This window comes from Rutilus rutilus (assembly GCF_951802725.1).
Source record: "Rutilus rutilus genome assembly, chromosome: 1".
In the NCBI taxonomy this organism is placed as follows: Eukaryota; Metazoa; Chordata; class Actinopteri; order Cypriniformes; family Leuciscidae; genus Rutilus; species Rutilus rutilus.
In genome coordinates, this window is record NC_140209.1 from 28,823,379 (window position 1) to 28,838,074 (window position 14,696).

Consider the following 14,696-nt stretch of genomic DNA (forward strand, 5'->3'; position numbering starts at 1 on the left):
ATCATGATATGGATTTTATTATTAATGTTTTAATGACGATTATTTTCAACCTTCATTCTGACCCTCTGTCTGAAATCATCAGTTTTAAGGCGCGACTCATTTAAGGCTTGTCAATAAACAGCCACTATTATGATTGGCTACAATTGTCATTGTAATGGAAACAGTATCAACGCCCACTCGCTATTGCATGTAAGTAAGTGTTTTAAAAACATTATCCATATAAAACCATCTTTTACAGACAAATTATTATGAGATTATTTATTTACGGTTTGTGATGCAGCTGCTGTCAGATGTAATACAGTTGTTGCTTCATCTGTCAGCAAAAGTTTCTTTACAAACTCTCCATTACACTGTCCCTAGCTGACTAAAGCCACCTTTCCACAGAAATTAACCGGAGCAATTTGTCCCATGGAACTTTTTTCCCCTACACCTGTTGCTGTCTGCGTTTCCATCGAGGTCTAAAGTACCGTGAAGATTAGGCAAATTAGTCCGGTGACGTAGGACTGCGCGCTACTTTACAGTTCCCCTGGATTTCATCTTCTGAATTTAAGCTTAATAAAGCCTGAACTTCGTCGGCGTTGGTCGTACTTTTTAAACTCCATTGTCGATTTGAATAGCAAACAACTGTTACTGCACGCACCGCAACAGATGGTGGTTAAAATAAAATGCTGCGTGGAGTCAACCAATCAAAATGTGGCATGAACTCATCCAATCAACATGCAGTGCCCAAGTCCCACCCCTGAAAGTTCCTGAACTTTGAAAAAGTACTACCTCGCAAGCAGAGACTTTTGGAGGAAGACATTTTTACCGAGAACTTTATATAGACTCTGGTTCCTGCGATGGAAACACATCAAGTCCCACCCCAAAGTATCTAGTTCCTGGGGAAAGTTCTTGCGGTGGAAACGCGGCTTAAATAAAATGCCCCGAACAAACATTTAATCCTCCGACACGATTCGGGACAGCATTAAAATAAACCATCCACTTGTTTCTGATGTTGGGATCCTTTTTAAGTCCAGTGTAGGCAAACGTCAGCTGTTAAGCATCTGAACTCCAGTGGGCGGGGCCTGTGATGCGATGATGTTAAACTATTCGTCGATGTCTTACTCTGGAGGCAGTCTTATGCAAATTAATTTGCCCGTGTGACGTCACAGATCCCGCATTATCAAAACGAGCCGTATTTGGAGCTTGATTTTAAAGGGACACCAGGCAACTTTTTCGTGTTAATAAATCATCTTCGTAAGTCGGTATATGGTTAAATGACTCATTACAGGGCGAATGAAGACTCTCTCACCCGCAAATACTGCCTGTAGGAAGAATATCCCGCTTGCAAGTTCAGTGTATCCTACCTGCGTCCTTCAGTCTCGCAAAGTCTCACAAAGTCTCAAACATCGCGAGAAGCAGGATCAGTTTACGGCAAGCATCCCCAGCACAGAGGCAGGCTAAAGAAATTCGGCTAGAGATTGTTGATAATGGCAGAGCCGGGGAAGAAGCAGCGAAAACCCTTGACAGAAGAATAAAAAAAAAGGAAAAGAGCTTCAGACCGAGCGAGGGCTCGCACACAAATCAATATTGGTCAAGCTTTTTCAGAATGGCGAGAGCTGAAAGACAGAGAAGGCTCCAAGTCAGATGCAGACCTCGCATTCTTGCTTTTGCGCTTGCCTACACTTTTATTTTATGTCACTAAGTCAACGAGTCGGATAATAGGCAATAAACATGTTGCACATATCATGATCGAGCTAGAATAAACGTTCTGATGTTTTCTTAGACAAGCAAAGGTAAACCGTCATTATACCAGATTAACTTTTAGGCCTTGCTAATATAACTTTAGACAAATATTATCCTCCGATATATATATATATATATTTTTATGCTCATGTCCACTCTCCCAAAAAAACAAAACACGAAAGCAGTAGTTAGCCTCGTTCATATCGTTCGTTCCTGGTAAAAATACTAGTATGCATGATAACACAATAAAAAAAATATAAAAAAATCGCCATCAGTTGTGAAGAAAATATTGCTTTACTTGCCTCGGTAGACATAACTGGTTTTGAAATAGCCGGTTCCTCTGCTCAGCTGGGTTGACAGCTGATCAGCTGGGTTGCTCGTGGCGAGGGGCGAGGGACAACAGTTCGTTTTTACGACAATGTGTTTGAAAGCATTTACTACCAGACGCTAGGGGGAGCTTCGTAGAGAAAAAACACTCAGACTTGCCTGGTGTCCCTTTAAGCTATGAAACTTGCAGGATGCTTTAAATACCTCTTATATGTCAAAAGATCAAGGCAAATTTGATTTATCATGTCATGACCCCTTTAAATGTTTCCAAACATGCTTACATTTTTAATAGACTTTTTCTGTTTCCTTTTTTGACATTACTTTAATCCCTCGCCATAGCAAAAAACGTTTGAGATATATGGATAAATTCTATGTAGAAGACTTCTTTAATTCTGCTTTCAATACAACATTTGTTGCTATATATCTTTAAGTGCACTTCTGAATATTCATCCATCAACAGGTCAAAAAGTTTAAATTGTTGTTTTATATTGCTGTAGTTTAAAGTCATTATTCATTCCTTACAGATAACACATTAAGAAACGTCTCGGTTACGTATGGTAACCCTCGTTCCCTGAGTCCAGGGAACGGAGAGGCCTCGTCGGGGGAGTTCCCCTGACGAATTGGGATCACGCTAGGGAGACCAATTGCCTTCGAGTGAATTAAAACGAGCCAATGAACATTGGCATGCAAGATTTGTATTCCGCAGCCCGCCTACCAGTGCGGGTATAAGGCGGAAGCAAGCGCATACACAAACGCTTTTCGCTGAGGAGCCGAACGGTGTCCAGTCCTCCGCGAAGGTACAGCAGCATGGCGACGGGACGAGGCGTCTCCGTTCCCTGGACTCAGGGAACGAGGGTTACCATACGTAACCGAGACGTTCCCTTTCGTCAGCAGGGAACTCCGACGCCTCGTCGGGGGAGTTCCCCTGACGAATTGGGATCCCTACCAAAACGCCATGGTGCTGGCCCCTTCCAGCGCCCAGCTAAGCTACAGCCCTGCAGCAGTTTCCAGAAATTTTGCGGGAGCTAGCTAGGGAATCACACTGCTGTTCCGCAAGACCCAATCAGTGGATATTGGATAACACTGGGAAAGCGTGCCCGACCCCAAGGAAATAATAGGGGGGGGGACGCTGCGGAAGCTGAGGCAGCCTAGAGGAAGGCCCTCAAATACACACATGTACTAACCACGTAGGGTAGTGAAACATATGGCAGTCCATGAAGGTAGTCCCAGTCCGGAGGAGTGAGGAGCGTACTCAACAGGGACGACAGAATGAGTCTGTCAAGGGGAAGACATGGCTGAACTGCACGTGGCAATCACGGGTCGCCGCAGGGACCACTGGAAAAAGCACCCAGTCTACTAGCAACTCCTTACTGAAGGTAGCAGACCTGGTGCCGGGCGGTCCGCAACGCCTGGCACCGGAGGGGGTGATGGAGGAACTCACGAGGTTAGCCGTTTGTTGGACTAACCAACGGAGCAAGAAGACGCACGTATCCGTTTACGGAATGGCGTCGCAAGCCGACACACCTATTCCCTCTAATTATTGGCCGTAGCAAGTACTCGGGAGGAAAAAGGTTCCACACGTAGGCTATAAAACCTAGCGAACGTGTTCGGTGTCGCCCAGCCCGCAGCTCTAAAAATGTCTGTTAGCGAGGCGCCTTATGCCAGAGCCCAGGAAGCGGCAACACTCCTAGTGGAGTGAGCCCGCAACCTGGGTGGGCAGGGCTCACCCTGGGACTCATAAGCCCTGGTGATAGCATCCACTAGCCAGTGGGCTAACCTCTGCTTGGAGACAGCCTTCCCCTTCTGCTGGCATCCGTAACAAACAAAGAGCTGATCTGAGGTCCTGAAGCTTTGCGTTCTGTCTATATAAACCCGGAGGGCCCGGACGGGACAGAGAAAAGCTAGGGCTGGGTCTGCCTCCTCCTGGGGCAGCGCTTGCAGGTTCACTACCTGGTCCGTGAAGGGAGTGGTAGGAACCTTGGGCACATATCCGAGCCGGGGTCTCAATATAGCATGAGAAAGGCCAGGCCCGAACTCTAGGCACGATTCGTCGACCGAAAAAGCCTGCAGATCCCCTACCCTCTTGAAGGATGCCAATGCTAACAGGAGCGCTGTCTTAATGGACAGGAAATTAAGCTCAACTGTCGCCAAAGGCTCAAAGGAAGGACTCTGGAGTGCTTTAAGCACTAAAGTTAAGTCCCAAGAGGGTACAGGGTGCAAATCGCGAGGTGGATTTAGCCTCCTAGCACCCTTAAGGAATCTGATGACCAGGTTGTGCTTCCCCACGGACTTACCTTCAACTACATCGTGATGTGCAGCTATTGCGGCAACATACACCTTGAGGGTGGAGGGAGACAGCCTTCGCTCCAACCCCTCTTGTAGGAAGGAGAGCACGACTCTGATCGGGCAAGTTCGTGGGTTCTCCCGGTGGGAAGAACACCAGCCGACGAACAGGTTCCACTTCAGAGCGTAGAGGCGCCTCGTAGAGGGGGCTCTAGCTGAAGAGATGGTGTCCACCACTGACTGTGGCAGGCCATCTAGAACCTCCGCGTCCCATCCAGGGACCAGACATGGAGTTTCCAGAGGTCTGGACGCGGGTGCCACAGAGTGCCCCGTCTCTGAGAAGTAGGTCCTTCCTCAGAGGAATCAGCCAAGGAGGGGCTGTCGCGAGGAGCATGAGTTCTGGGAACCAAGTCCTGGTTGGCCAATACGGGGCCACCAAAAGGACCTGCTCCTTGTCCTCCCTGACCTTGCACAGGGTCTGTGCAAGAAGGCTCACTGGGGGAAACGCATATTTGCGTAAGTCCCGGGGCCAGCTGTGTGCCAGGGCATCCGTGCCGAGAGTTCCTTCGGTCAGGGAGTAATACCACTGGCAATGGGTCGTGTCCGGAGAGGCAAACAGGTCTACCTGTGCGGCTCCGAAGATTCGCCAAATCAGCTGGACCACCTGGGGATGGAGTCGCCATACTCCCGGAAGGGGAGGCTGACGTGAAAGCTCGTCGGCCACACAATTGAACTCCCCTGGGACATGAACGGCACGAAGCGACCTCAGATGCTTCTGACTCCATAGGAGGAGGTGGGAGGCGAGTCGCGACATACGACGGGAGCGCAGACCACCTTGTCGGTTGATGTACGCAACGGTCGCAGTGTTGTCCGTACGGACCAGTACGTGCTTGTGTTTGAGAAGCCCCTTGAGGCGACACAGGGCTAAGCATACTGCTTGCAACTCTAGGCAGTTGATGTGCCAATGCAGCTGGGGCCCCGTCCACAGACCCGAGACTGCATGCCCTTTGTACGTGGCCCCCGAACCCTTGGCAGAAGCATCTGTGAACACCACAGCATGCCTGGAAACCTGGACTAGGGGCACTCCGGCCCGTAGAAACACAGGATCCGACCAAGGGGTGAAGATTTGGCGACAGTGCGGGGTGACTTTGACCCGGAACGTGCCGCTCTGCCACGCCCACCTCGGGACTCGATCGCGAAGCCAGTGCTGGAGCGGTCTCATATGCAACAGACCGAGCGGCGTTACTGCGGCTGCGGCTGCCATATGCCCCAGGAGCCTCTGAAACTGTTTCAGTGGAACCGCTGACTTGCCTCGAAAAGACTTGAGGCAGTTGAGCACCGACTGGACGCGTTCCTCCGTGAGGCGCGCAGTCTGGGCGACCGAGTCCAGTTCCATACCGAGATAAGAGATCTTCTGCACGGGGCCGAGTTTGCTCTTCTCCCAGTTGACCTGAAGCCCCAACTGGCTGAGGTGCCGAAGCACCATGTCCCTGTGATCGCACAACACATCTCGCGAGTGTGCCAGAATGAGCCAGTCGTCGAGATAGTTGAGAATGCGAACGCCTTGTTCTCTCATGGGAACAATGGCCGCCTCCACGACTTTCGTGAAGACACGGGGCGACAGGGCCAGCCCGAAGGGTAGGACCTTGTACTGATATGCTCGACCCTCGAAAGCAAACCGAAGAAATGGTCTGTGTCGGGGAAGAATCGAGACATGAAAGTACGCGTCCTTCAGGTCGATCGCTGCAAACCAATCCCGGGGACGGATGCATTCGAAAATGCGTTTCTGCGTGAGCATCTTGAACGGGAGCTTGTGCAGGGCCCGATTCAATACTCGCAGATCCAGGATTGGCCGTAACCCACCGCCTTTCTTGGGTACAATGAAGTAAGGGCTGTAGAACCCTGACCTCATCTCGGCTGGAGGGACCGGCTCGATCCCGTCCTTCGCCAGCAGGGCGTCGATCTCTTTCCGCAAGACAGGAGCATCCACTTCACCCGTGTGCGTCCGGTGGATGCTCCTGTCTTGCGGAAAGAGATCGACGCCCTGCTGGCGAAGGACGGGATCGAGCCGGTCCCTCCAGCCGAGATGAGGTCAGGGTTCTACAGCCCTTACTTCATTGTACCCAAGAAAGGCGGTGGGTTACGGCCAATCCTGGATCTGCGAGTATTGAATCGGGCCCTGCACAAGCTCCCGTTCAAGATGCTCACGCAGAAACGCATTTTCGAATGCATCCGTCCCCGGGATTGGTTTGCAGCGATCGACCTGAAGGACGCGTACTTTCATGTCTCGATTCTTCCTAACCCTAACCCTGAACTTGGGAGGCCGGCGTGCAAACTGAATTGCATAGCCGAGCCGGATGGTGCGGATGAACCAGCGCGACGGCCTCAAGAGCCCAAACCAGGCTCCGAGAACCCGCCGCAACGAGCCCACCCGCAGCACCGGCGTACCCGCTGAGGGGCAGTGAGGTGGAAGGCAGGGACACGGCTCCGGTGGCATTGCAGCGGCCGAGAGCGGGGTCAGGGTGTGTACTTGGACAACACCTACCTGCTTCCACCGGGGGACAGACGGCAGAGAAGACCCGAGAGTGTTCTACTGCGGGCTGTCGCCTGGCGAAGGAAGGGGAGGAGACGAGGAGCGAGGCCCAAGGGCGGCTGCTGGTCTCCGAGCCTTCCCGCCCAGTGGCAGACAGGAGTGACGTGACCGAGGTGGCGGCACTGCTATCTGCAAGCTGGGGAGAGGGGAGCGGGAGTGGCGCCGTTCAGGGGCGGCGCGCACTGCCATTCTGACCCTCTCGAACGGAGGAGACTGGCCTTATTTTACTGCCAGTCTCAACCGTAAGGGGAAACGAGGAGCGAGGCCCGGGGGCATCGAGTCCTGGTTTCCTCCTCGCCCAGCGAGAGACGAGAGCGACAAGGCCGTAGCCCTCACTGTCATCTGAGCGCTGGGGCCCGTGAGTGACTGAACAGAAACGAAATTCTCCACCCGGCCCTCCTCCGGGGGAAGGAGTGGTGATGACACGCACTCCTGAAGAGCAGACGTCACATACTCTGGGTCGCTCCTCTCAGGGTCATTTCCCTTCCTTTTGCTGGGGGGAAACGAACTCCGAGCGGGCTGGTTCTGGGGGGCTTCTGGACCACCAGTGTGGACATCGTCTGACCGAAGGCCAGCGCTGTGACTAATCACGGTCAGTCATAAAGCGCAGCTCTACTTCGAGTCAGAACTACCCACGTGCACTGAATGTGCAGGGGTAGTGAGAGAGGAAAAACTTCTGCAGATTTAGGCATGTTTGGCTTGCCATATTGGCACCAAAATGCTTCCATACTGCCAAAAATTTTCACACCCATCCAGGCACTTTAGAACAGCCCAGGAAAGTGTGGCTGTCAAGTCTGAATCTTCAACATGAGAACACACCATTATAGTAGGAACTCAGCATCATTTTCAGAGTATAACAGCCCTCTCTCCGATGTAGCAATCGACATCTGCCCTCCCCTGGGGCCCCGAATGAAATGCTTGGTCCCTCATGAGAAAGACCAGAATCCCGTCCGAAAGCCTCGACGGCACACGGCACGCTGAGCGGCTCAAGCCCTTATGAGAAAGGGGAGACGAACAATGTGCCGACGTGGTCATGCACTCATGAGAGAACATGAACCACCCACGAACGCAGTCTCAACACACTGATTAGGCATGTGAAACAGTGATCGTGGCCGTCAACCAGGCATGCAAGACAGTGAACGTGGCCATCGTCTCGATGACACACGGCACGCTGGGCGCTCAAGCCTTCAGGCAAGGCGAACAACGCGCCGACGTGGTCATGCTCTCATAAGAAAGCATAAACCACCCACGAACACAGTCTCAGCATGTTTGCAATGCGCTAGAGGAGTGGGAAGCTCGTGAGGGTCTTTCACCTGGCGAGACATTCCGCACTGTAACCCCCAGATCACCAATGCTATTAGCCAAAGTAGTTCTCTTTTTTGAAAAGGAACTAGATGGGGAATAAGCAAAGGGACTCAACCTCATAGAGGTACACGAGTCTCGATCGCGCATCTAGAGCGCCGAATGACGCGCGCTGGGTTGCCGTGACAACCCGCGCTGTCAGCCGGCGTTTGACGGCACACGGCACGCTGAGCGGCTCGAGCCTTTTAAAAAAGGGGAGACGAACAACGTGCCGACGTGGTCATGCACTCCTGAGAGAACATGAACCACCCACGAACGTAGTCTCACACACTGATTAGGTATGTGAAACAATGAACGTGGCCGTCAATGAGGACAGGAAACGATCACATCCAGAAACACACGAGTGAAACGTCATCCTGAAAAGGACGCGATCTTCACTCGTGTTGCTCTTTCAGAAAGAAAATACTCTCTTTATTGTGCTGAAGCACACAGGGACCCAACGCGGCAAGTCCGCTGTGCCCCACTCAACCGTTTACCAGCTGTAAAAACGCAGCCGGCAGACAGGAAATCGCACGGTCGCTGAAACGCCGTCTCACCAACACAGAGAGCTCCCTTCCCGAAACAGCAGACTTGTAGAGCGTAAGATAAATACAATCTTAAAGCTCATTCACTCAGAGAGGACACAATCGGTCGGCTCCGAAGCTAAAAACGTTTGTGTATGCGCTTGCTTCCGCCTTATACCCGCACTGGTAGGCGGGCTGCGGAATGCAAATCTTGCATGCCAATGTTCATTGGCTCGTTTTAATTCACTCAAAGGCAATTGGTCTCCCTAGCGTGATCCCAATTCGTCAGGGGAACTCCCCCGACGAGGCGTCGGAGTTCCCTGCTGACGAAAGGGAACACACCTTTCTGCATATTTAAACTGAATCACATACCATTTTTCACTTTAACTCTGACAAAGCTTCAACACCGTTCTCACGAAAACCCCATTGTACACTGTAAAAAATTTTCGTAATTTTAACTGTAAAAAACTGTAAAAAAGCAACGGAAAAAAACTGTTAATTCCTTAACGGTATGTACCCTTACTATATAAAGTGAAAAACTGTAATAGCTCTCACGGGACATTTCATGTAATTTTACATTAATATACTGTTAAATGTACGGATTTTGGAAGTACACTGTAAAAAAAAAAACTTACCGTTGCATTTACCGTACCTTACCGTAAAAAATACGGTAGCAAATGTTTACTAATTTTACAAAGTTTTACATCATCGAACTAAAAATTACAGTGAAAAACTGCCAGCTGGTTGCCAGTACTTTACCGTAAAAAATACGGTATAAATATTTATGTTTTACGGCATTGAACTAAAGTTTACGGTAAAAAACTGGCAGCTGGTTGAAAGCGATTTACCGTAAAAAATATGGTAGTAATATTTTAGGTTTTACGGCAGTGATCTAAATATTACGGAAAAAAACTGGCAGCTGTGGTTGCCAGTACTTTACCGTAAAAAATACGGTAGAATTTGTTTTGCTTTTACGGCACTGAACTAAAGTTTACAGTAAAAAACTAGCAGTTTGCAAGTGCTTTACCGTAAAAAATACGGTAGTAATATTTTAGGTTTTATGGCATTGAACATTGAACTGAACTTTTATATAAAAAATTTAAAAATTAAAACCTGCCAGCTGTGGTTTCCTGTAATCTAATTATTGAGAATTACCAGAGGTTTAGACGTTGATGTTTTATTGAAAATAATAAAGTTTGAAGTTACCATTATGGAGATGACTGTTTGCTTTAGTTGGGGTCTTGACCCTTGACTTTTTAACTGTAGATTTACTCTGACTGCCTTAACTGTGTGGTTATATAACACAAGCGTTATGGTTAATGCTGAGATAGTCGTCATATTGTGGCCTGATTCAGTGATCTTACAAAGAGCCTTATCTCTCACTTTATGAGCAAAGTGATAATATTAATTATAATATTAAAAATAAATATTTCATATTATTGAGTATAATATCTCTGTAAGCCAGCAGTGAGCAACAGATAATCTGAAGAACTTTAAAAAATACATGATGTAGAAAAAAGGTTTTAAATTACTGCTTTATTTAAACCAACACAGACATCAAGAATCAGCGTATGAATCTCAACAACGGTGACAATCAACACAATAATCAGATAAAACTCTGAACATCACAAAACAAGCTACTAAAAAGCTGCAACAAAAACAACATCAAAAATAAAAGCAGATATAATAATAAAAGAAAATACTAAGGCAATTCAGCATAAGGTATTCCTGCTGCAATGCATGCTGGGAGATACTGATGAGTTTTGATTGGTGGCTCCATCAAGTGCACTGCACTTTTATCATCACCATTGTTGAGATTCATATGCTGATTCTTGATGTCTGTGTGTGTCTGAAAGATACAGTAGTTCAAACCGTTATTGTACACAATATTAAAAAAATTATTCTGGTTATCACAGCAATGATGAACCACATGCTGTAGAATCATAGGGCTGCTACAATCAATAACGTAAAATTAATAACACATATAATCAAAGATAAGAGCTCAGTGAATCAAACAAGGTGATTGCCATCACTGATATACAAACAACATCACATGGTTCGTTTTCTCTCTGATTTCCTAGCCATAATCAACATGTCTTATAAACACAGAGTTATAGCAGGCAGAGAAAAACTAATGTCAGCAAGTCAAGGGTCAAGAGCCCAACTAAAGCAGTCACTGATCTCCATCATGGTGACTTCAAATGAAACAATAAATCATCAACATCTAAACCTCTGTTAATTCTCAAACAGAACTGTAGACGTCTGACAGAAATAAAGTCAGTCTGGTTACAAAGGAACAAAGGTTCCTTACTAGGGCTGGGCGATTTAAATCGCGATATTGTTATGCGCATCTCATCAGTAATGCCGGTTCCTTGATTAGTAGTAAATCGCCATCACCTGCTTTCAGATGAAGCGGCATTTACTACAAATAGCCGTAGTTAACTGACAAGCTGAGCCAAATCACATCAATATCGCGGACGTATCGCCAGCGATATTTAATGCGATATGGCTCAGCTTGTCAGTTAACTACGGCTCTTTGTATACAGCAAAACCTCCAGTGTTAAATTAACACCCCTGGGAGTGTATGAGTCCACACTCAAGAGTGTTTACGTTAATGAGATAACTAAGTGATTAATTTAGTGATGATTGAGCATTATTGAAGACACCTGATGTTAACAAGTAGAATCGCTGAAGGAGAAAATCGCAAATTGTAAGTTACCATTATTGTGATGGGTAGTTGCTTTAGTTGGGCTCTGACCCTTTCATGTGTACTTTAGGTTTTGTTTGGCGGTTGTATCTGAGTTAAAACTGCCAGTTGAACAAAGAAAAAAAAATGATCTTTGTTGGTTAGGCTATATTATGACAATCATCATTTGAACTCGATCACTGAGCTCATTAAGATCCTTCTTTCTGACTTCGATTTGTGTTGTTGGTTACAGCATAACTGTGAATCTGAATAAATGGCCAGAATATGTGATATTTAAAGGATTTCTTAAAACTTGTTTAAAAAAAAAATCGTTCTTTTAGGCACACACAGATGTCAAGATTCAATCTATGCATCTCAACAATGGTGATGAGCAGAATATTCAATTAGGAAAAGTAAATTACATAGACAATTCAGATCATAATTTATTCATACCGCAATGCATGATGGGAGCCATTAATGAGTTGTGATTGGTGGCAGCCACTGCAACATGCTTTATTATTGTCACCACCATTGTTGAGATTCACAGGCTGATTATTGATGTCTGAACGTCTTTTCTGACGAGATGCGCATAACAATATCGCGATTTAAATCGCCCAGCCCTAGTTCCTACTGTATTTTTTTCCGTAAAATACTGGCAACCAAGCTGACGTTTTTTTACCGTAAATTTCACAGGGTTTTTTTTACATTGTGTTTTTTTTGCCCGTAAATTTAAATCCCGTAAAACATAAAAGGTTGTTACCTTATTTTTTACGGTAAAATACTGGCAACCACAGCTGCCGTTTTTTTACCGTAAATTTAACAGTTTTTTTTTAACAGTGTAAGAGTCATTGCCACAGTGAACAGAGAAACAACCCACAAAAGTTTGGTTATCACACTATCAAAACCTACTGGAGGTGTCGTGTCTTTTCTTCTTAGCATGCAATTATGACGACTGACAACTTGAATTAAAATAAAACTGTTTGCTGAAGTTTTTAGCAGTATTAAACAGGGATTCAATTGTTTCTGCAGCGCACACATATTGAATCACTTTCTTAGTTCTCTGCCCTGTTCCTCACAGCTCTTACTCTCTCCAAAGCATTATGGGAAGAGCATTTTTAAAGCTGAACAGCCTAAATCAAGGCAGTTTTCCCTGTTTCTGTTATTATTCAGCACTATTATGAACATTCACAACTATTTTTCTAATTAATTCACAACAGGAGATGCATGTCTGTCTCTGTAGTCGCTGCAAGCAGCTCTTCAGATATTAATGTTAAGTTACATCTGCTTATGTACAAATTATTTAGTGTTGCCAGAAATAAGAATGAACTGAATGATGTGTTTGTGAGTCCTGCAGAAATCTGGAGAAAAACATGCACATTTCCATTCTGCTGGCACTGACATGACAGGAACGAGTTTGTCCTTTGTAAACCACAAATACACCACGCTTTCACAGGTGTTGCATTATGGAGAGTTAAACTATTCAGATGAACTGTTGCACAGTTGCTATATGTTCCAGTACTCAAGCACAGACATTTTCAGCAATATAAAAAAGCCACCTTCCTCATCTCTTGGTTTGAAGAGTCGTTGTCGTCTGGCTGTGAGGGACTGACTTTTCTGATCTTCTCCTCTCCAAGAATAGACCACGATATTCTCAGGTAATTTTAGGGGACATTTTGCCATTGGAGTAATGGATTTGGTGAAACACTGTTGTCTTTCTGCATCTGTTCTTCATTAGATCTACTAGGTCATCAGAGGGATTTGATTGAATCGAGATGCTGCTAATCATTGAAGCTCTTCTTCTCATTTTAGCTGCTCTAGGACAGGTAAGCTTGTGTTCTACATTTACATTTGGCACACGCTTTTATCTAACTCACATTGTATTTCAAGGTGTACAATTACATTCTTATAAGTTCTTGCTTTCCCTGGGAATCAAACCCTTGACCTTGGCGTTGCAAGCGCCAACACTCTACTGTTTGAGCTACAGTTACAGCTGGTAAGAGTATTACAGACATGAATACTGATGATGTGATCATTATGATTCCTGTTTTTGCAGAATCACAGAGCTGCTGCTGTAGGAAAGATATATCCATTGGATATGGCACTGAATTCTGTTGATGACCAGTATGACGGTTGTAGAGAGAACATGACAAACCTGGTGAAGACAAAATATCTGAAGGAGGAAATCAATAAGTCTTCTGAATTTAATTATACTTGGAACGACGGTGAAGAGAAAGCCAAGAAACCACAGGAAAATTTGGAACAGATTCATTCAGTCGCCATTTATGTGTACACTAACAACAATTCAAATGTTTATCGTGATTTCAATAATGCTGTTCGTAGTGAGAAACAAAAATACAAAGACAAGACATTCAAATGGTATTCACTTCACTTTCTGGTAACAGATGCAATAAAGATTCTGAAGAAAACTCAAAGCAAATGCTATTCAACTTATCGTGGCACTACAGTTGAGTTTGAGAAGAATGTTCTGAACAAAGAGGTTCGTTTCGGCTCATTTGCATCCTCCTCTCTTGAGCGTAAGGTAGCAAATGATTTTGGACCAAAATCTTGTTTTGAGATTGAAACTTGTGAAGGCGCTGATGTGATGAAATACTCCAAATATCCAGACCAGAAAGAGGTGCTGATTCCTCCATATGAGAAGTTTATGGTCACTGATGTCAAGACAAAAGGTCAGAAAGGTGCTTGGTGTGACACTGTGTTCAAGTTGAAAAGCACTGGGAAAATAAGTTACCTGAACTGTAGTGTTGATGCAGAACTGGTACAGGACAGGGACAAACTTTAAATCTTCACTCATTGTGTCTCTTCAAGTCAGACGTTGCTTTCATTGTAATGTTTGATGGCTTCATTAATTCCGAATTATAATCATCTTTACAAGTTTTAAATCAATCAACAATGAATTCCTCTGCATTGTTAACTTTTGATCTAGTTTCTGTTTTCACATGTAACTCTGCGTGTTATGCTATAGGGGAAAGTGAATAGGCAAAAGCTTATAGGCAACATTTTAATTACATGTCAATAATAATGTACCAGCTGACAGGGTTCCCTGTATAGTTTTTTTTTTCCTTGAGAAAAATTAACATGTACTGTACCTGATATATATTGAAATAAATTTATGTTTTGACAAACACAATACAGTTCTTGTGATGCAAGGTTTTGTGTTTTGTTCTTCAAAAAACTCACTCACTCACCGCCCGCAGGA

General features: G+C 45.8%; 1 protein-coding gene across 1 annotated transcript; it reads left to right on the forward strand.

Moving 5' to 3' along the window:
* The first annotated feature begins 13,212 nt into the window (after positions 1-13,212).
* LOC311278058 (ecto-ADP-ribosyltransferase 5-like) lies at positions 13,213-14,345 on the forward strand. Its single transcript, XM_084388636.1, has 2 exons — positions 13,213-13,302; positions 13,533-14,345. The coding sequence occupies exons 1-2, from the start codon at positions 13,252-13,254 to the stop codon at positions 14,277-14,279; spliced, it is 798 nt and encodes a 265-aa protein (XP_084244762.1). The 5' UTR covers positions 13,213-13,251; the 3' UTR covers positions 14,280-14,345.
* Positions 14,346-14,696: the final 351 nt, after the last annotated feature.

Excerpts from the sequence above, each read along its gene's own strand:
- LOC311278058 (XM_084388636.1), top strand. The coding sequence starts at position 13,252 with ATGCTGCTAATCATTGAAGCTCTTCTTCTCATTTTAGCTGCTCTAGGA. Across the intron at positions 13,303-13,532 it reads TTTTAGCTGCTCTAGGACAG|AATCACAGAGCTGCTGCTGT; the intron begins GTAAGCTTGTGT and ends CTGTTTTTGCAG.